The sequence below is a fragment of the Canis lupus genome, chromosome 9 (genome assembly GCF_011100685.1).
Source record: "Canis lupus familiaris isolate Mischka breed German Shepherd chromosome 9, alternate assembly UU_Cfam_GSD_1.0, whole genome shotgun sequence".
In the NCBI taxonomy this organism is placed as follows: domain Eukaryota; kingdom Metazoa; phylum Chordata; class Mammalia; order Carnivora; family Canidae; genus Canis; species Canis lupus.
Window position 1 is genome coordinate 16060256 of NC_049230.1, and position 21330 is coordinate 16081585.

The 21330-nt window shown below is 53.6% G+C and overlaps 1 protein-coding gene across 2 annotated transcripts in view; it reads right to left on the reverse strand.

Annotated features, from left to right (window-relative positions):
- The window catches only part of MRC2 (mannose receptor C type 2), a 54401-nt gene that overhangs the window by 5152 nt on the left and 27919 nt on the right, over positions 1 to 21330 (reverse strand). For both annotated transcript variants that reach the window (XM_038546949.1, XM_038546948.1), the window contains exons 2-20: positions 17171 to 17572; positions 16299 to 16472; positions 15933 to 16097; positions 15616 to 15729; positions 15108 to 15251; positions 12163 to 12351; positions 11847 to 12001; positions 10823 to 10930; positions 8578 to 8693; positions 7951 to 8099; positions 7151 to 7368; positions 6295 to 6437; positions 5102 to 5204; positions 4696 to 4834; positions 4548 to 4583; positions 4131 to 4291; positions 3965 to 4032; positions 3120 to 3220; positions 2689 to 2831 (exon numbers count right to left, since the gene is read on the reverse strand). In XM_038546949.1, coding sequence (XP_038402877.1) covers positions 2689 to 2831; positions 3120 to 3220; positions 3965 to 4032; positions 4131 to 4291; positions 4548 to 4583; positions 4696 to 4834; positions 5102 to 5204; positions 6295 to 6437; positions 7151 to 7368; positions 7951 to 8099; positions 8578 to 8693; positions 10823 to 10930; positions 11847 to 12001; positions 12163 to 12351; positions 15108 to 15251; positions 15616 to 15729; positions 15933 to 16097; positions 16299 to 16472; positions 17171 to 17572 — 2828 coding nt within the window. The remainder of the gene's footprint in view (positions 1 to 2688; positions 2832 to 3119; positions 3221 to 3964; positions 4033 to 4130; positions 4292 to 4547; positions 4584 to 4695; positions 4835 to 5101; positions 5205 to 6294; positions 6438 to 7150; positions 7369 to 7950; positions 8100 to 8577; positions 8694 to 10822; positions 10931 to 11846; positions 12002 to 12162; positions 12352 to 15107; positions 15252 to 15615; positions 15730 to 15932; positions 16098 to 16298; positions 16473 to 17170; positions 17573 to 21330) is intronic.

Sequence of the window (21330 nt, forward strand, 5' to 3'; positions counted from 1 at the left end):
AAGGCTCTGAAAATGAATGATTTCCAGTGATTTTCTCCTCAGTCTGATGAGGGAGAAAGGAAGGAAGGAAGCTTTGGAGTCACAAAGGGGGCCAGGGGACATGGGCAGGTCAGACTCCAGATCTGATATAAACTTTCCGTAAAATGGGAACATAAAAATATCTGTCTTTTGGGGTCATTTTAAGAGTTAAAGAGAACAGTGCACAACATGATAGCAAGTGCTTCAGAAGTGAAAGCTCTTAGTAAGAGCATGAGTTCTAGCATTAGCTTACCGATGCAAACGTCAGATTTGGGGCTGAACACTATAAACACAGAAATGATGCAAGAGTCTGAGGGAAGGTTTATCACAAAGCACATGCATTTGATTTCACAGAAGTAGTTCAGAGATATTCTGAGGCCTCTTTTAAACAATCAGTGAAATTAGTCATAAAATTAGCAGCAGCAAGGTCACATCAGTATCAGCAAGTGTCAGCAGCTAAAGAGAGGAAGTATCAGCTCAATTCAGCAACACTCGGGGTCTCCCCACCATGTGCAAGTGTATTAAGTGGCATGTCAGAGGCCAGTGGCCCTACCCTACAGGAGTTTGAAGCTGGGGGAGGGGAGGCAGGCCCTCACTCTCTCCTCCCACATCCAGATGCTACGGGGCTGTGGCAGGGGGTAGAGAACTCACGAAGCAAGGTGTCTGGGGCAAGGCAGTGAAAGGCAAACGGCCCCGCACAGTTCAGAGGCTTTTGCCACGGGAGTAACCGGTATCTTTACAATGATGCCGACACACATGAAGAAAGAGACTAATTACATACATACAATACATTCTGTTTTATATCAGGTGGAAGAAGCCAGGAGAATAAGTTTCTGGAAAAAAAGCAATGTAATGATATGAGGAAATGCTGAAAATGTAATACTGACAAAGAAAGGCTGGATACAAAAACGTGTTACGTAGTATGATCTCAATTACATGGAAAAAGGAAGGAAGCAGAGTAATAAATATTAATAGTGGCTATTTCTGGAAAGGCTGAGTTTTATTTTCGTTCTTTCTGTTTTTTCCCCAAGTTTTTAATATTGCACATGTTTTTTTTCTTCTTTTTTTAAGGTAGGAAAGGTATAATATTCGCTTGAATATTCTGAAGACAGTAAGAGCTCTATGACACTAAGAGGCTGGCTGCACTCCAATGCAGGACAAAGATTTATGGATTATATGATCTAGCGTTAACTAATCTAATCCTCACAATCCGGCTAAATGGTTTTTACAACGTCCGCAAAGAAAGCACGGATTGAAGCTCATACTTGAGATGCCAGCACCAACAAGAAGATAGTGCTCCTCTCTTCCTGGGACAAGCTCTTGTGAGCCACTATCTAAGAACAGTGAAGATCTAACCAGGTCTGACTAATCAGCCCATGAGTACAAAACTAACCACTTTTGGAAAGAAACTCACACTCTAGAAGGAACATTCTGCAAACATGTTTAGAAACATATGGCTCCTGATTACCATTACTGCCTCCAACTTTCTGCCTCCAACTTTCTTGTCCGCACACTCAAAACCCTTGGGAAAAGAATTTCCTGAATGTTTCAAAAAATCTGCCAAAGACTTGTTCTTAAACCATCTTAATCGGGTCTCCTGATTAGTTTATGAGGCAGGTTAAAGATTTTATTTATTTATTTGGCAGAGAGAGAGAGAGAGAGAGAGAGAGAGAGAGACAGAGAGCCTGCACACAAGCTGGGGGAGCAACAGAGGGAGAAGGAGAAGCAGGCTCCCCACTGAGCAGGGAGCCCAATGTGGGGCTCGATCTCAGGACCCTGAGATCATGACCTAAGCTGAAGGCAGACGCTTAACTGACTGAGCCATCCAGGAGCCCCGACAGTTTAATTTAAAATGCAGAGATGTACTAGCCGATTTTTAAACAAAAACCTTTGTCTAATTGGTACAAGGACTGAAAAACAAAGAAAGCCCAGTTGATGATGGATGAACTTTTCCATTTTGATATATTTGCCTTTGTGAGGCAACTTTCCTCTACAATAACCATTAAACCCATGTTTTAAAATAATTCAAACTTCAAACAAGACCTGTGAAGTCTCCAATCAGAAAGTGTCAGGCTGGGATTTTTTAAAATAATGAAATATATGCAATTACCTGGCTCTTATTAAAATTATTTAAATGTGAATAATTCTTATAATTGATCATTTCTGAGGACTTTCCTCATTCCACTAAGAAAGAAAAATTTAAAAAAAGAAAGAAAAATTTTTTAAACTTAAAAATATTCCTTTTCATTCTTTAGCGCATATTCTTTTGCTCTTGCGCATAGTTTACTATGTGCAACATTCGCTACATTAGTATGGAAGTAAATATGTATTTCTTTACACACACATACCTGATGTAGACACACATATTTCGTATGTTTAATATCGTGTTTTACTAGTAGGGGATTCATTATCAAAATGTTTGGCGACCACTGATCTAGACAACTCACCAACCTATGTGGACACCCTCATTACCTGGTGGATTAGAAGGGGCTACTATACAGAGTTATTTTTCAGGAGTCTGGCCCAGGCACTGGGGCCAAGTAGGAGAGAGGTCAATGGGTATAGGCAAGAGGCCATGACTCTAATGTTGCCAGAGGGCCAGGACTCCTAAAGCTCAGCCCTCTCATGTTCACATCGCCTCCCCTGAATCCCTTAGGTGGCCCCCCCTACCTTGTTAAGGAACTGGTTCCAGCCAGAGGGGCAGCCCCCCAGGGCCGTGGGCGGCAGGTCTGGGGGCTGTGGCTCTCCAGTGCTGTTGCTGCGCTTGCAGATGTAGGGCAAGGCTGTCAGGCACCTCTGATCCCCCCAGTCCTCTGTGGAAAGAGGAGGGCAGTCACTCTAGCACGGGGCAGGGCTGGCAGCACCCTTGCCTCATGCCCTAAGAAGAGGACACAGGGGTCAGGTGCCCGTGTCTGGCTCTGAACTCCAGTCCTCTGTGACTGCTGGATCAGGGGCACAGGCCCCCTCTCTGGGTCTAGCCCCCCTGGGGTTGTAGGAACAAAGAGATTGAGAAGAGACTGATGGGCCTGCTCACCTCCCTTCCCCCAACATCAACCCTCTGCTCAGCTTCTGCACCCTCCCTGCCCCGCCCGCGCCCTCACCTCTGCTGGCGGTCATGTACACACACTTCTTATCCTTGCCAATAGGCCGAGGTTTACCAGGTGCCCAGGAGATGAAGTTTATAATGGAACCATCTGTCCACCTGCAATGACACCGAGCAGAGAAGGCTCCAGCATTGTCCCTGGGCCCAACCTCCCTTGGATGCAGCAATGAAGGCCACCAAGATGGGGGCAGGGAAGGGCCCAAGTCCAGGGGTTCAGTGGCTGCAGGCTGAGAGTGAGGCTACTGAGCTCAGGGTAGCTGGGGACCTAAAGACCTGGTGCCTCCACGTAAGGTGCAGCCCTCCATGGGCACTCATTTGCTAACTGGAAAAGTCCAAGAATCCTAGAACAGAGGTGCAAGGGCAGCAGTGTGCTCAGATAAACATGTGCTCCTGATCCTTCCTGCCTCAAGCCCCCTCATGCATGGTAGGTGGGTATTGAATACAAAGAGGCCCCTCTGGACATCGTATGTTCTTGCCCGTGTCCTGAGGGGGTCTTATTCATGGGTGGCCCCAGCATAATATGAGCTGCGATTATTTGGTGCCCAATTACGTGCTGGATGCTGGATGAAGTCCTATGCTAAGGACTTCACATACCTTATTTCTAATCCTCAGAGCAATCTTACCAGGCAGGCCTCATTAAGCTCATTTTTGGATGAGAAAATCAAGGCCCACAAAGGTTAAGTCATTTGATCAAGGCCACACAGCCAGGGAGGAACAGAGCTGGATTCAAATCCAGGTCTATCTGTCTCTGTGGGCAGCCTCCCTAGCTCCCATCTGGGGGTGGTGCCCGGAGCTCCCGGCACGGGCTCCCTCCCACACCTGCTGACCCTGGAAGGCTCCTACCTGAAACGCCCATCACTCTCTGCAGTGTGCAGGCCAATCCACCAGTGCTGCTCTTGGCCCCGGGAGAACTGGGGAAACCGGTCAGGCAGATAAGGGTTGGCAGGGCCTCGCCTCCCCGGGCCTGCCCTCCCACTGCCCGTAGGCCCATGCTCACTGGTGTGCTCACCTTCTGCAGGTTGTGCCCCAGGAAGTCCAGCTCCGCCTGGCTGTGCACGGAGGCCAGCTCGGCCTGGAACCACGTGCAGATGCGCTGCGCCTGAGCCCACGTGGAGTGGTGCTCGAAGAACTTGTATTCGGTGTCCTGGAAACGCAGCCACTCCCGCCGGCCTGCGGGGGGGCAGTGTGAGCGTGGGACTGGAGGCCAGCAGGGGTTGCCAGCGCCTAGGGCCCCCCCACCCCGCAGACACCGCTCTAAGCCCAGGCTTGTCCCTGCTTGGAGACGGGTTCCAGGCGCCACGATTCCTCTTCTCTGGGCTCGAATCCCTAACTCCTTTCATTCCATCCCGCCAGGCCCGGCCCCAGAGGTGACGCCCCTCACCCTCTCCCGACCACCAAGGGGAGCACCATGGGCCGGGGGCCTTACCTTGTGGGCTGACGTCGGGCTCCCGCACGTCTGTGCCTACGGGGACAACAGGGACAGCGATGCTGCAGGGAAGGGAGACCCTCCCCTGGACTCCCGGCCCCACCGCCCTGCGCCCCCTCCCCCGCTCCCCAGCACCATCCCACCCAACCTCGAGGGATCTTGCAGATCCAGTCCAGCTGCGTCTCGCACTGCATGGCCACCCACTGCAGGGAGGCCAGGTCGAGCACAGCACAGCCCCGGATGTCGTCGTCGTCGTGCCGGCTCCGGTCGAAGTTGTGGTAAGAGAACTGGAGGCGGGAGTGGGAGAAGGTTGTCGGCACGAGGCGCAGGCCTCCGCGTCCCCAGAACAGACGTATAAAAGGCCTGACAGGCGCTAGGAACCCCCACCCCGGGCTGGGCGCCCCGCCCCGCCCCGCCCCGCCCCTCTTTCCCTAACCGGCCTGCTCAGGCCGCAGACTGCCCACCGCCAGGCTCTGCCCCGCCCCTAAGACCACGCCCACCACGGCCCCGCCCACCCCTGACCGCCCCTGACCGCCCCCTCCAGGCGGGCTCACCCCCAAGCCATCGCTCCAGCGCCAGCTCTGCCCGGCTCCGGGGTCTCGACGGTTCAGGCCGATCCAGAACCAGTTCTGCTCGTGGATCTCCGGCTCTGATTCACTTCAGCACAACCCAGGGGAGGGGACAATAGAGATGGGGATGAGAGGGGCAGGAGCCCCTTGCAGGTGACCTGGGCAGTCCTGAGGTCCTGGGGCCTCACCATCCGGGCTTCACACTCACCAGCAAGACACTGTTGGGGCCACCTTTATGGGTTCTCTCCCCAGAGAGAACTGACCTAGCTGGACCAGGCGCCCAGCTCACTGGGGCTGGGGAGGGCTGACCTGGCTCCCTTCCCTGGCTTCCCTTTGGGTGGGGTTTGCTCTGCCAGCAAGACTCTGTAGGCTTTCACTTCAGGGAGTTTAGTAAGTCACTGGAGTTGGAGCATAGACCTGGGGCTCTGGAATCAGATAAAAGTAGATTCCAGTGTTGGTTCACCCATGGAGCAGCTCCCTGACCGCGGGGAAATAACCCAACCTCTCTATCAGCCCACATGGGTCCAGGATAATGTCTACTTCTTAGGGCTGAAGAAAAGACCGAAAGAGGATTAAATGTTTAGTGCAGAATCTGAGACATGGTAAGAGGCCATCAATGAGAACTATAATTACTAGTCAAATAACGTAATCTTAATGTTTGCTGGAAAGACATGTCCCTGGAACTAAGATCTTGGGAAGCCTGAATCCATTCGGATGTTTCCCACTGCTAAGGGATTATAGGTGCTGTGTATCATAGGATGCCCACAGGACAGACATGGGGTCTGTAGCTTTTCTCCTCCTGTCTCTCAGGAAAAGTTATTTATTGAAGAGAGTGAGGTGTTATGGGACGGTGTCGGGGGTGGGGGGGAAGCTCAACTTGGATCTACTTGCAGAAGATTTTACCATGGACAAGGAGGGCTGGGGAGGGCAGTTACTTTCGTAAAAGTCTGTGAGTCTGCAGGGGACACTGCTGGCTCCCTGACACTGGTGAGCAACAGAGTCTCCAACCAGGGCTGCCTGAAGGACAGGGCGATCCTAGCATTAGCTGCGGATACACAGGTCATTCTGAGCCCTCAGACAGGCCTTACTGGAGGCGCCTTCACCCTGTCCTCTGCCCTGTGTCCAGCAAAACCAAGAACTACACAGGTGCATGCAAGCCACTGCCCCAGGCTCAGTACCCGAAGATCTTGTTGAGCATGTTGGCTACAAAGTGTTCCTCTTCATAGCTGGCTAGGCTCAGCAGCTGGGCCCCCAACTCTTGGCAGGCCCCCTGGGCCTGCACCCAGGTCTTCTTATCCTGCAGCCGCTCAGAGCTGAATACCTACAGGAACAAAGTCCAGGTGTCCAAGCTGTCCCTACTGGTCCACCTGGCCTCCTATGACAGCAGTAGGGAGGAGGCTGGGGCCTCACTGGACAGGAATGCAGGCTAGCTAAGACAATCCTGCTCGTCAGAGAATGAACTTCAGGGGAGGGGAGCCAGTATCGCCCGCTCCTAGAGAACACCCCCTGCCCAAATCCCGGAACCAGTCCAAGACCTGGGTTTTTATCCCAGGGAGCCACTGTTTGCTGTGGGCAAGTCCCTCCCCCTTCCTGGGCTCAATTTCCTCATGTAATAAAAGACCTTGGACTATAAGGATGGCTCCCAAACCCAGCAGAGTTTAAAAATCAGAGGACCAGGCCCTACTCCAACCTAAAGAATCCCAGTCTCCATAATGGCAGCCTGGAATTTATTTTATCAAGCTGCCCAGGTGATTGTGAAAGGCAACCAGCCCAGGCCCAACATTTGGGAACCTCTGAAATCAATTCTCTCCCTTGTCTTTTTTTTCTCAATTCCTCACCTTCATCAAGCACCTACTATGTACCAGACCTGCAATTTCACTGACAAGAGCGTCATCGGAGATTACCTCCGTCTGCGGTCCATGATGGGGAGATAGTGGCCCTGGAACCCTGGATCATGGCTGGGCCCCACTGGGGCTGCCCTTGACCCTGGCTTTGCTTGTTTTTCTCCCTCCTCCCACACCAGCGGCTACCTACCTTATAGCAGTGCCGGAGTTTGGGGTCTGACCCCCAACCTTGGGGACAGGAGCCGGTGAGGCTGGGTGTGGGATCTGGCCCAGGCAGTTCCGGTGTCACTGGTGTGCCCAGGCTCTGCCGGCAGATGTAGCGAGCCCGGAATGCCGTGCAGTTCTTCACCTCCCACAGCCCCATGGCGCTGCCTGTGGCCAGGGCCACACAGCCCCCACGGCTATACCCTGGAGGAGGGAGCAGAGACCCGCTTGCTGAGGACTCCTGGGCCGGCCCTCCCCCACATCCCCACAGCACACCTCCCCGGCCTCGGCCCCCTGCACTGGTGACCAGCTTGCTGGGCTCTGCAGGGCCCGGAAGGGAATGGAGGCAGTCCTAGCCCTGTGCTTACTCCTGGGAGATCTTCTGGCAAGTTGCTTAACCTCTCTGAGGCTGTTTTATCCTCAGTCTCATCAGGTTATTGAAAAGGCTAAAAGAGACAGTGAGTGTGAAATGGCAACAATTCTGATGGCCAGCGCTTGCACTACTCTAAGCACTTCAGGTCTATTTATCCAGTTCAACCTCACGTCAGCCCTATGAGCAAAGTACCGTTATCCTTGTTTGGCATAAGGGAAACTGAGGCTCAAAGATGCGCCAGTTGGTTTGGTCCCAGAGCCTGGGCTCCTAATCACTTGCCCACACTGTACCAATGATCAGTTTCCTGGGAGGCCCTGGGAGTTGGTCCTGAGCAGCAGGCCCATACGGCCTCCTGGCTTTCCCAAGGAAAGTCAGAGAAGGGGTTGAGCAGGTGCCACAGAGGAGGGGCTCACCGGGCTGGTCCCGGTTCCAGTGGGTGTACATGACCTCATCCCCACTGAGCCAGCGGAAGGAGCCGGTGCTATTGAGGTCCTGCAGGGCAGTCCAGAAGTACTCGCCATCCCAGTTGTAGATGAGGCTGCTGACAAAAGCCTGCTCAAACCTGTGGGAGAGAAGCTGGTCAGGCAGGGAGCTCCCACCACCCCTTACCCCTCAGTCCCTGAACCACAGGCCAGATGCCCTGCCCCAGGAACTTCAGTGTTATACCCGGTAACTTGCTTAGGGCAAGTGGGGGCCCATGGAGACCCTGCAGCTGACACACAGCAACTGACCTTCCCCCCTACTGCCTGCACCTCTGTGCCTGGCTGAGAAGAAAGTAGAGAGAAACAGACACAGCCCAGCCCTCTCTTGGGCAGGCAGCCCACACCTACACCTGTTTGTGCCCCTGTCCAGGCCCTGCCCCACAACGGGGTCACTAAATAACAGGAGTCATTCTTGTGATGATATTTGAAAAATTCTTATGATGACATTAGCCATTTGAGGCTCCAAGGACTTAGTCCCTGTGCGCTTGATGGCAAATGCCACCCTGTTTGGGCCAGGATAGGAATGAGGGCTGGTCTGGGCACATGCCCGTCCTGTACCTGTTGGTGATCGTGACCAGTTGGGAACCGTGATCGGTACACAGGCGCCGGGCCTCACTGTAGGTTACTTGGTCCTCCCCCAGCCAGTAGCAGGATGGGCTGTGCCATGTCCAACCCTAGCTCGAGAGATGGGCAGAAGAGGGATGTCTGCGGGGAGGACTCTCCTCCCTCACCCATAAATCCTGGGTGGGGAGTGCCAGCAGTGGCATCACTGAGCGTGCCACAGGATTGGGCACAGGACAGAGGGGACTGGTTTGACGCCAGGGACAGCTCTTCCCGTGCTGTGTTCTGCACCTCATCAGCCTCACACTCCCCTCCCTACCGTTACCCACAACTGTCAGACTGGAGGGTGAGCATGGCTCAAGGGTGGCTGATCTGCTGGTGGGTTGGTGAAAAAAGATGAGTGGCCCACTGGACTCCTCTCTAGGCATTTAAACCAAGAGTCACAGTGGGAAAATTGCCAGTTGGCTAAGAAACAGAGCTGAAGGGGATCCCTGGGTGGCGCAGCGGTTTGGCGCCTGCCTTTGGCCCAGGGCGCGATCCTGGAGACCCGGGATCGAATCCCACATCGGGCTCCCGGTGCATGGAGCCTGCTTCTCCCTCTGCCTGTGTCTCTGCCTCTCTCTCTCTCACTGTGTGCCTATCATAAATAAAATAAAAAAAAAATTAAAAAAAAAAAAAGAAAAAGAAACAGAGCTGAAAAGCTGGGAGGGCTGCCAGGATGCAGAGGGCCCAGGTAATCCTTGGGTCCTGGAAAAGGTAGAGTAAGTGGAGGGTGCACCTACCCTGGGGTGGGGGGACAGGCCCTCAGTGAGAAGCAGTGAAGCTTTGGAAGAGACCACTGCTCCTGAGGGGCTGGCTCTCTACCATCGGACCCCCACGAGACCAAGCAAGCCTTTACCCAAGGGAGACTCCTCTCCCCTTGGGCCACCCTGAGCTCTCTGCTGCTGCCTTTCAAAAGAGGAACTGAGGCTCAGATAAATTAAGTGATTGGATTTCATACACAGATAGTACAAGGTGGAGCCTGGACTCGAACCCGCACCGCAAAGGCTTTGCCTGTCCTCACCACAGCCCTGCTCCTCCTGAGACACCAGGTGCCAGGGCCTTCCTCTCCAGGAGCCCTTGAAATGGGAAGCCTTAGGGTAGACTCAAGGTTAGGAGAGAGACAGCCCCGTGGGCAGGAGCCAGAGCAAAAGAGAAGGTGGGGGACGGGGAACACCTTGGGGTAGACGGTGGGACTGTGGGAAGATCTCGGCTCTCCCAGGGCATTAACTGGGGCTGCACAACACTGCACACACAGGTCGGGTGGCCCGGATGCTCAGAGAAGCTAGTCACTCCTCCTCCCCTGCCACCACCTCACCCCGAGCCAGGTCAGAGCCCCTGGGCCAGTCCCTGACCCTGCCAGCCTCCTGGATGCTTCAGCAGGGTCCCTGTCTGCTCTCTCTCCTCCCCACTGTGGGTACATGCCTGTTGTTTCAGGCCCCTCCCCCTGGGGCAGAGCTTGGAGTTCACAGGAGGCAGGGTGCGGTGAAGGGCTTAATCCAAAGGAGAACAGAATGAGAAGCCAAACTGACAGGTACAGGCTGGCAGGAGCGTGGCCTTGGCAGCTGGAGCCATCAGGGGCCAAAGCACCATGAAGTGTCTTTTTTGAGTAACCTCCCCATATTCACCCACACGGCTCACCCCCCTGCTTGGCTGGGGGCCAGGTGGTGGGAGGCCGGGGAGGGCCTGGAGGAGGACACCGGCACCACCTACCCACACCCTCAGTCACACACTCACTGGCCCACTAACCCAGTCAGTCTTCATCCCCTCCCTCCCTCACACCTGGAAGCCCCTGGGGCTAGGGACACAGCAAGGCGACACCAGGATGGCCTCATTGTCCGGGGGGAGACAGACAAGCACACACTCTATCAGACGGCAAGGGGTGCCAGCAGAGGTGGCCAAGCAGGACTGGGGTGCACCCTGGCAGCCTCACTCAGGTGATGACTCGGGGGCCTGCCCCCCCACCTCCTGTTCCCTGCTGCCTCTGGGAAGTAGCTTCTTCATGGAGAGGGGCCCCACCCCACCTCATCCACTATCACCCTTTTCTGGAACGGAGCAGTTTGGAGAGCAGGAAGAAGGGACAAGCCAAGCAAGGGAGGAGGCCACGGGAGGCTGCAGGACTCCATCTGCCTCCTCCCTCCCCTGGGAACTCCTCTGGTTGCCCCCCCACCACCACCAGGAGCAGCTCCAGAAGCACCCTCACCTTCCGGCAGCCGTGGTCCTCCTCGGCCGCCCCCTGGCTCAGCTGGCCTGCCTTCTTGCAGATGGATGGCAAGGACTGGTTACAGGGGCTATCGTTCCAACGACCTTCCTAGGGACACAGGATGAGGGAGAGTCTCAGCCCTCCCTCCCCCAAACCCCTTGAAGGTGAAGCTGATTTTCAGAATTGCCCCTGCGTCCACTTGCTTGACCTCTCTGTGTTCCAAGGCTGTCCTGTGTTCCCCGGCTCCTGGCCAGCAGTTTGTCTGCCTTTGGCTCCATCCAGAGGGCAGAGGTGTTTGCAGCCCAGGCCCCAGGAGGATGCCTGGCACGTGGCAGACACTCAACAAATAACTGTTTATAAATTTTTAAATAGCATCCCTCATGCCAGATGGCTCTGTCTCCATAGTCCTGGCACCATGTGCAGTATGTCACAGCAGAATGTCTTATCTGTCCCCGGAGTCAGTATCCTCTTTCTCGGACTTTGTCTTTTTAAAGGATCTCTTAGGTCCGCTCGAAGGCCTCCGCTAACTCCTTCATCTCCCCACATTGCATCAGAACCAAAGCCATGGCAGAGTCACCACCCCATCATTTTTTGAGGAGACAGGACCCTGGGCTGGGTAGGGCTGGCACCGAGCGGCCAAGGGAATGTGTCCATAAAATGCGGCTTCTGATGCCACCTGCCGGCGGGGAAGAGCAGCTGGCAGACCAAGATGGCGCCAGGCAGCGTCCTCAGGCTGCATGAGAATTAACCCCTCTAATCCCCCCAAAGACTCTCTGAGGTTGGCACTGTTAGTGTTCCATTGACAGATGAGGAAACAGAGGCACAGAGAGGTTAAGTAACTTGCCCAAGGTGACTCAGCCAGTCGGGGGCAGGAGGATTCGAACACTTCATGTGGAAGAGAAGGGGTTGATGGAGAAGTGGGGGTTTCTGAGAGGCAACAGGGTGGTGGTGTGGAGGTAGGAGCTGACAGTAGTGCTCCTTTAGTCTGGGTTGCACCAGAAGGCTGGGGAGAGGGGGTTCTCACCGGCCCCCAGATGGTGACACAGTCCTCCAGGCTGTCCCGGAAGTTGTTGGGCTCAAAAGGGTGCCAGTGGGTGAAGCTCACAAGGCTCCCATCAGACCACTCAAAATTCATCTGCAGTTTCAAATCGTTGAGGCCAATCCACAGCTCCTCCACCTCTGGGATGCAGCAGGAGAGAGGAGAGAGAGGACGGGGAGGGGTCAGCCTCGGCCACCGGCAACAGACAAAGAGACAGTCCCAGGACCTCTTGGCCAGGACAGGATGGGCACTGAGGAGGCCCTGCCCTCTGCCCCGGGAGTGTGGACGAGCAGTCCCTCACCTTGCTTGATCTGCTTGGTGATGAACTCCAGCTCTGCCATGCTGTGGATGCTGAGCAGGTCACCCCCGCCCCGCAGACATGCCTTCTTGGACTCCTGCCAGCTGCGCTTCTCGGCCTGCAAGCGGTAGCAGTGGCCCTGGAAGGGCTGCCAGCTGGGCTCACACTCCACCTTCACATTGGCCCATACATCTGCAGAGACCCACAAGGTGCCGTTCAGGGACCAAGCCACCCAGCCAGGGTGCTCAGACCCGCTGAGTGTCAACACAGACAGGGCCCTGAAGTCACCTCCTTCCCAAACCCGTCTCAGATCAGCCCTGGCCACCAGAACAGCTCTCAATGCTGAGTGATGCAAAAAAGACAAAGCCCTCCAGGGAGCCTGGTGGCCCAGATGGTGGTGGCGGATTTCACCCCAGATAGGATAACCCCTCCAGCTGGGGCTTTCAGAAACAGACGGGTGGGGACTCAGGTCAGGCCAGCCCTGGGAGCCTCAGCTTCCTCCTCTGTAAATGGAGTTTCCTACTATAGTGCAAACTTAGCTTATGTCCACCTTGCTTAATAAATGAAACTACTGTCACTACCTCAAATAGTACATATGGAGTGTGGACTTCATGCTGACCCTGGCAGTCCAGGATGAAGGGATGGGGAAGTGGGGCCCACCAGGCTAGTGGCCCAGGAAGTCATGGCTGATTGGAAGAAATCCCCTAGTGGGTATTTCTCCTCTTGCTCCTTCCTCTACCTGGGGCTCCACCCAGGGTTGAGAAACCAACCAGTAACAAGCTCTTCCTCACTCCCACTTCTACTCATTTCAGGTTCACTTTCTAGGATTGGAGTCCCAGAGCAGTTGAAGCAAACAAGCCCTCACCTGGGCCCTGGCAAGAGAAAACAAGACTTCACTAAACCACCCACAATGTCAGGCTTGGGCAAGATTCCGCCGGCCAGGTGGGAAAGCATGTGCCCACTCGAAGCATCACCCTAGACTGACTCTGGGATCCACTCCATTCCCAGAGATGCTCCAGGGTCTAACATGCTGTTTCTCGGAGGCCCAGCAAAGTGGGGAGAGCTGAGCCTGGGCCCACTCACTCCTGGGCTCAGACTTGTTAATCATCTCAGCCTCCAATCTAAGACCCGAGGCAGCTGCCACAGACAGAACCCAGCTCAGACCCGAGGGGGCCTTCTTGGGCTGTTGGGAGGAGGGAAGCTCAGGAAATGTGGATGTGTTGGGAGCACAATGATGCATGACTTTGGAATGACATGCCTTGTGGGATGAGACCCAAAACGCAGAATGCATCCAAGAATTAGCTCAGAGTGGGATGGAAGAGGCATTTCATGGCCACAGACATATCTGTGGGTCCATGAGGCCCCACAGGAGACTTCTCCCCTGGCCATACTGGGAAGATCCAGGGACAGAGGACTTGGGGAGGGGTCAGGCCCAAAGGAGGCCAGATAGGCTAGGCCTGCCCAAAGTGGGGCCCTCCCTCCTTCACAAAGCAACTTCTGAGATGACCTAGAATTGATGCCTGCCGCAGGCTCCCTCCAGCTAGAAGTAAAGTGCCCTAGGTCTGAGGCACCAGCGCTTTCAGCCTTTGCTTCTGACCCCTTAGGGGAGAAGAGAAAGCAGTGGCCAGCTGACAGCCCTTTGGCAATACTTTAGTGGTCAGAAGCAGAAGTCTTGCTCAGTAAGCTCTTTACTTTCTGTGAGCCTGTGATTTTTTTCTGGGTTTGATGTTTTTTTCTTGTAAAAAGAATTCCCTCTTCATTCCCACGGCTACCAGATTACGGTAGTAGCTCTTCCAACCTATAGATAAACATCCTCTGACATGGATGGACATGATCCTTTGGGGCCAGGCCAGATCTCCACCCTTACAATAGCCCTGCAAGTGGTTGGAGTTTATTTGTGATTTGCACTCAGAGCACTATGGAGCTCCAACCGCCGCCAAAGGCCCAGAGAGCTATCTCCATGAATCACAGATGTGAGCAAAGCACTCCCTGGCTTAAGAACCTGCAGAGGCTCCCCACCCAAACTGGAACCAGCAGCCAAGAGCCTGCAGGGATTGGCTGTGACCTACCTTTCAGAACTATTCTTTCTTTTTCTTTTTTTTTTTTTTTTTTAAGATTTATTTATTCATCAGAGAGAGACAGAGACACAGGCAGAGGGAAAAGTAGGCTCCATGCAAAGAGCCGGACTTGGGACTCGATCCCGGGTCCCCAGGATCAGGCCCTGGGCTGAAGGCGGGGCTAAACCACTGAGCCACCAGGGCTGCCCTCAACTAGTCTCTTTAGCACCATGCTAAGCCAGTGCACCCCAGCTGCACCTGCACATGTATTGCCTGAGGATCTTATGAAATGCAGGTGGGGGCTGGAGGTGGAGGCTGAGATTCTACATTTATAACCAGCTCCCAGGGGATGCTATGCTGCTCTTCCAAAAACCACACTTTAAGTAATTAGAGTCTATACTCCAACTGGACTGCAGTACTCACCAAACTTGAAGCTGCTGTCTGTGTTTAGGCCTGTACACCTTCGCACATGCAGTTCCCTCTGCCAGGAATGCCCTTCCCTCACAGCTCTTTATGCCTTTTTAAACTTACAGTCAACTTGAAAGGTCCAAATCAACTGTCACTTCCACGCAGCAACCCATCTTAACTCCCAGGAGCTTAAGCGGCTTCTTCTCTAGGCATTTCATCTCTAAATTTATTACACATATTTTTATAATGGTACATAACTCAGGATACTCTAATTGTGTGTTGAGAGGTCTGTCACCCTCTGGCGGAGTGTGACTGCCACAAGGACAGTGCCAAGTGCCGGCATTTAGCACAGTTCTTGACGAAGGTTCTCGCAAAGAATTAATAGCGCATTCCAATTGTTTCTCAGCACAGGCGGGATCAGAGTCCCCGACGGGCCCCCCCCCGCCCCGCCCCGCCCCGCGCAGGCCCCGACCCTAGGCTCACCGGGCGGCGGCCGCTCGGCCGTGGCGTTGGGCTTCTTCTTGCACACGTAGGGCAGCGCGATGCTGCAGTCGCGGTTCTGCCAGCCGCCCGAGGACTCCGTGCGGATCACCCCGCAGTTCTCCTCGCTCGGGTTGTCCGGCTGATCTGTGGGGAGGGCAGGGCGCCGGCACCCCAGGAGAGGGAAACTCACAGCCCGGCCCCTGGGCGCTCCTCGGGGCCTCCCGCTGCCTCCTCCCTGAGCCCACGGGGTCCCAACCTCTGCGCCCAGCGCGGGCTCAGGCCCGGGGCCGCCTCCCCGGCCAGGCCTGCAACCCAGCCCGCGCCCCGCGCCCCGCGGAGAGGGCGTCGGGGCCTCGGTCCCACGGGAGCACTGCATGAGGCAGGGGCAGTCCAGGAGGGGGTGGAAATCTGCCCCGCCGCCCCCCCCCCCCCACGGCCTGGAGCAGGAATAAGGCCAAACGCCTCTGCAGCCCCCAGGCCGCCCCGCGCCCCGAACCCCCCGCCTCACCACTCTCCCAGTTGAGGTACTTCAGGGGCGAGTTGTCGGACCACTGCCAGCCTCCGCTGGTGTCCAGGTCATTAAGGCCAATCCACAGCGTGGAGCTGTAGCCGGTGAGGAGCCCTGACAGCAGGACAGACGCGGTAAGGCGGGGATCGCCCCCCCCCCCCCCCCGCCCTCCTCACTCTGTGCCCCCTCCAGGTGGCCTCCCCTCCCCACCAGCAGAAAGGGCTCAGGGCCCTCCAAAGATGGGGCCCGGGTCTCCGGGTCCCCGCAGAGCCCCCCCCCCCCCCCCCCCCCCCCCCCCGCACTGCCCGCCGCCGCACCGTTGATGTAGGTCTGCTCGTGGATCTCCGTGATGCTCAGCAGGTCTGCCCCCTGCTGCTCGCAGCTGGCCCAGGCCTCCCTCCACGACAGGGTGGACTGGAAGTTAAACTGGTAGCAGCTGTCCGTCAGCTGGTCCTTGTCCCAGAAGGTCTCACAGTCATTACCTGCCACCGCGACAGTGCCAGGTGGGTCCCACACACAGGCCCCTCAAGGAGGGCAGAGACACGCCCTCACACACGTGCTGCTCCGGCTATACTGAGGGGCCTCCCATCACCCCAGTCCTGAGCTTCTTCCACCTGCCCTGAGGCCCCTCGGGGCCCGCCCCCAGGAGCCGCCCTGGCCCACCCCCTCCACCCTGCTCTCACTCTTGATTGGACAGAAGCCCCAGCGCTCGTCCTTGCCGTAGTCCTGGGTGGTGGCACACCACAGGTGCCCGTCTTCACGGCCTGTGCTGGTGCAGCTATGGAACCACTGGTTATCGTACTTGAAGGGGATGGTGCATGGCTTCCCGTGGGAGTTCCCCTGGATGGTGTAGACCTCTGCAGGAAGGGAGCCAGGCCCTTGGCATCTGGACCCCAGAGGCTGCCCACCTCCCCCAGCCCTCTCGGAAAACCCCCTCTCCCAGGGAGCCAAGGCCGGGGCGCTGATGCTACAGCCCAAGTGCTGCTTATGGCTTTCAGGCTCCCTCTGGCACTAGGTCAACGCAGGAGCCTGGGAGTAGGTCTTGCTGGCCATCTCACAGGGCCAGGAAGGGGTTCTCCTGATGTCCCTAATGCTGTCCCCTCCCCCCACAAGCTCCGGCTCAGAGATCAGGACGTCTTACAGGAAAAGGCCCCACCCCCCAGTGCAGAGCTGTCCACCAGAAAAGGCCCCGCACCAGGTAACTCTGGTTCCCGGTCACCCCTGCAAAATCGGGATCCAGACACCTATGGGAGTTAGGCTTGGGTCTCCCCTGGAGAGTGGGCCTGGAAGGGAATTTTCATTTAATTTTACGTTACACACTTTTGTACTGTTTGAGGTCTTTACAAGCATGTATTAATTTTGTAATTTCTTGAAAATAAATGCTTTGAAGTGAATTTTCTTAATTATTCCAAAATGTTTCCCACTGCAGTTAAAGATATGGCTCTGCCAAAGGTCCGCAGAGGCCAAAGGCCCTGTCACTCCTGCATCTCACAGGAGTGAGATGGCTCCAGTCCTCCTGACACCCCTCTCCCCTTCCCTGCAAGAAGCCTCTCACCATAGTAGGGCCTCGCACACAGATCCTCATCGCTGCCATAGATGCGCCACTGGCCGCTGCGGGTCTGGTCACCACGCTCGAGGCCACCAGCCTTGGACGAGTTGCCAGTGCGACCCCCCAGGAGCAGGGACAGCTGGTCACCCAGTGTGCGACAGTGCCAGCGGAGATTCAGTGCCTCCCGGTCACACTCGTACATGCCCAGGGATGCTGTGGTGTTGGTACCCGGCCAGCCTGTGCCCAGGCACTGCATGGTGCCCAGGTTGAAGAGCCGATTCCGGGAGACCCACTTCCAGCGCTGGGCAGGAAGACTGGCATTGCAGGATGAGGAGACTCTGACTTGCCCCCCCTGGGCCTCCAGGCAGCCCTGCAGTCCATGGCTGAAGATGACGAAGACATTGGGCTCTGGAAGGGAAGGCAGGACATGAAGCCATCACAGGGGTTCTCTGGGCTGGGCTGGCTCTTTTTTCTTTTTTTTTTTTAAGATTATTTATTTATTTATTTATTTATTTATTCATGAGAGAGAGAGAGGCAGAGACACAGGCAGAGGAAGAAGTAGGCTCCATGCTAGGAGCCTGACTTGGGACTTGATCCCAGGTCCCCAAGATCACACCCCAGGCTGCAGATGGCGCTAAACTGCTGCGCCACTGGGGCTGCCCTCTGGGCTGGCTCTTAATGGCCAGTGCCACCTTCAGACGCTGCCCCTGAGGCTGGCGCTGCCCCTGAGGCTGGCACTGCCCCTGAGCCTGGCGCCAGGTTGCAAACCTTCTCTCAGATGTTAAATCACCCAGTCCTCACCCCCAGCCCTCTGAGGGCCCCCAGCCCTTCCTGTCCTCACATGAGGCAGAGCCCGCATGACCAGTCCCTGCTCTAGCCCCATGCTCAACCTGGAGGCAGGACTTGGCTCTCTGTCCTGCCTTCAAAAGCCAACCCAACTCCACATATCAGGTAGGGTACTGTAGGCTTTTCCAAAGATCTTCTGAGGGGCAGTGGAGGCACTGATGTCACACAGCACATTACAATTTTATCCCAATCTCCACGACCTTGTGTGGCTTTCCCAGCAAAGTTCCTCTCTGACCTGGCATAATTTGTCTTGTTCTTCCCCTTTGCCCATCAGCTTCACTGGCTCCTTCCTTTCCTGACTTCTAGAATCTTCCTAACACCACCATCCCTCATATTCAACCATTCACACCTCCCAGAACCATTGCACACCTTCCTTTGTACGCAGTATTTAGCTCTAGATAGGGGATCCCCCAGCCCTGCATTGCGTCACCCCCCATCTCACTGTGCAGACCCTTCTAGGCAAGGCACTGGAATCCAGCCTGTGCCCAAGCACGCTGACTATACGGATTAAGAAATCAAGACTTCAATGTATGGAAAGTAGATAGTGGTTGCTTGGGGCTGGGCTGGGGGTAATGGGAATGGGAAGTGACTGCACAGGAGTGCATGGTTTCTTTTGGGGTGATGAAAATATTCTAAAGTTAGATTGTCATGATAGCTGCCAAATTCTGTGACTATAGTAAAACGCAATCAATTGTATGTTTTATTTTTTTAAAGATTTTATTTATTCATTCATGAGAGACACAGAAAGAGGTAGAGACACAGGCAGAAGGAGAAGCAGGCTCGATGTGGTACTCAATCCCGATGTGGGACTCGATGTAGGGAGCCCGATATGGGACTGGATCCTGGGACTCTAGGATCACACCCTGAGCCAAAGGCAGACACTCAACTGCTGAGCCACCCAGGCATCCCTCAATTGTATGTTTTAAATGGATGAGTTATTTAATATATGAATTATATCTCAGTAAAGCTGAGAGAGAGAGAGAGAGAGAGGGAGGGAGAGAGTGGGAGGGATAAAAAAGAGAAACGTGGTTTAGAGAAGTGACCTGCTCACAGTGTCACACAGTCAGGAAGCAGACCCAGGCCTGACACCCATGTTTCACCACCTTCTACTTATTCCCAGGCTGCCACTGAAGTACACAGCCCACACATATAGGACATCCCTGTCACCAAGGAATTATTGCATCCATTAGCCACTAGCCTCTCAGGATAATTTCCATGTCTTAAAGGCATGAATCTGACCGCTACGGTTCAAAACCCAGCTCTACCCCTTAATGTGTGATTCACACAAGTTGCATTTCCTCGCCGTGACTCAGTTTCCCCATCAGACTATTGTAAAGGCTAAGTGAGAGAATGCATGTCAAGTGTTTGGAGCAGGGTGTGACACGTGGTAAGAGCACTGTAAATTACTGTTGTTGCCATTACAATGGTTACTCTTCCATGTTATTACAGGTAGAGAAATTGACTAAGGGAATGAAATGATTTGACAAGTCATGAGGCTGTTTGGAGATGGAGCTGAAATTTGGCCCCGGTCTTCTGAGTCCAAACTCCAAGCTCTTTCTATTCCACCATGGCCTTATCATCCCTCTTCAAGCCACTCTCTATGGCCCATCAGGATGCTTTTTGAAAGATGTAAATTAAGTTCCAAAATTTTTAAAAATGATATTGGAATGTTGAAGGTCATAAAGGAAACAGTGATGAATTCAGTGACATTATAGTTTTTTCCATGGCAAAAAATACCAAAAGCAAAGCCAGAATTCCAATAGCAATAATATGTATAACTTATTGGTGGCAAATAGTTTATTCCCTAATATAAAAAGAGCTTCTATAAAAACATAATGAACTATGAGGAAAATATCAACAACATATTAAAAAAAGATACATATGCACAGCTAAAAAATGAAATGCAATTGGCTCATAAATATTTGAAATGGGCTCACTCACAGTAAGAGAAAGAAATACAAACATCAAATAACTCTCTTATCAAATAAGTCCTGCTTAAAGTCCTTCAAAGGCAATTCATCACTCTTCAAATAAAATTCAAACTTCTTACCATGAACACAAGATCCTACATAGTCTGGTCCTGCCTACCAGTCTGATCCTGGATCACACTATTCCCCTTTGCTCAAGTCACATTGCCCTCCTTGCCCTTCCTTGAACAGGCTTGGTACTTCCTTCTTTTCTTCTTGAAGATTTTATTTTTAGAGATGCCTGAGTGGCTGAGTGGTTGAGCATCTGCCTTAGGCTCAGGGTATGATTCTGGAGTCCCCAGATTGAGACCCACATCTTGCGCTCCCTACATGGAGCCTGCTTCTCCCTCTGCCTATGTCTTTGCCTCTCTCTCTGTGTCTCTCATGAATAAATAAATAAAAATAAAATAAAAAATATTTATTTTTAAAGTCATCTCTGTATCTAATGTGGGGCTCCAGCTCACAACCCTGAGTCTAAGAGTCACAAGCTTCAGACTGAGCCAGCCAGGCACCCTTGGCTTGGTACTTTCTTGTCTCAATGCCCTTGCATGGTTTCCTCTGCCTGGTATTTGACTTTTCAAAACAGTCATATCTTTATTATTTTTTTTTAGACGTATTTATTTGAGAGAGAGAGAGAGAACATGTGCACGAGTGTTTAAGCGGGGGGGTGGGGTGCAGAGGGAGAAGCAGACTCCCAAGGTGGGTTTCAATCCCAGGACCCTGGGATCATCTTCTAAACCAAAAGCAGATGATTAACCGACTGAGCCACCCAGGTGCCCTAAAGTCACATCTTTAAAAAGGCCATTCTGAGTTAATCTAAAGCAGCCACTCAGTTACTCTCTATCATATTACTTGATTGTAGTTCTCCTCACAACATTTATTATTATCTGATATTTTTTTCTATATCTGAGTTATATCTGAGTCTTTGTCTACTGATTATTTTTTTTCTCTTGATTATGGGTCACTTTTTTCAGCTACCTGCAGGTCTAGTAATTTTTGTTACATATTGGACATTGTGGATAATGTTCTAAAGAGTCTGGATTTTTTTTATTGCATATGAGATGTTGTGGGTGACATGTTACAGGGAGTCTGGATTTTTTTTTATCTTCCTGAAAAGAATGTTGAGTTTTGTTCTGGCAGGCAGTTAAATTACTGGTGGATCATCTTAATCTCTAGAGGCTTGGTTTTAGGTTTTACTAGGGTGGGGTTGTTTTGGTTTTGCCTGTAGTCTTAGGGTGTGGCTGTTAGCCTTGGGTTTAATCATAAGGTGAGACCCTTTTGCAGTTTCAAAGGAAAACCTTAGGCAGTTATCAAGCTCCTCTAACTTGGTGGGAACTTGAATTCCAAACACTG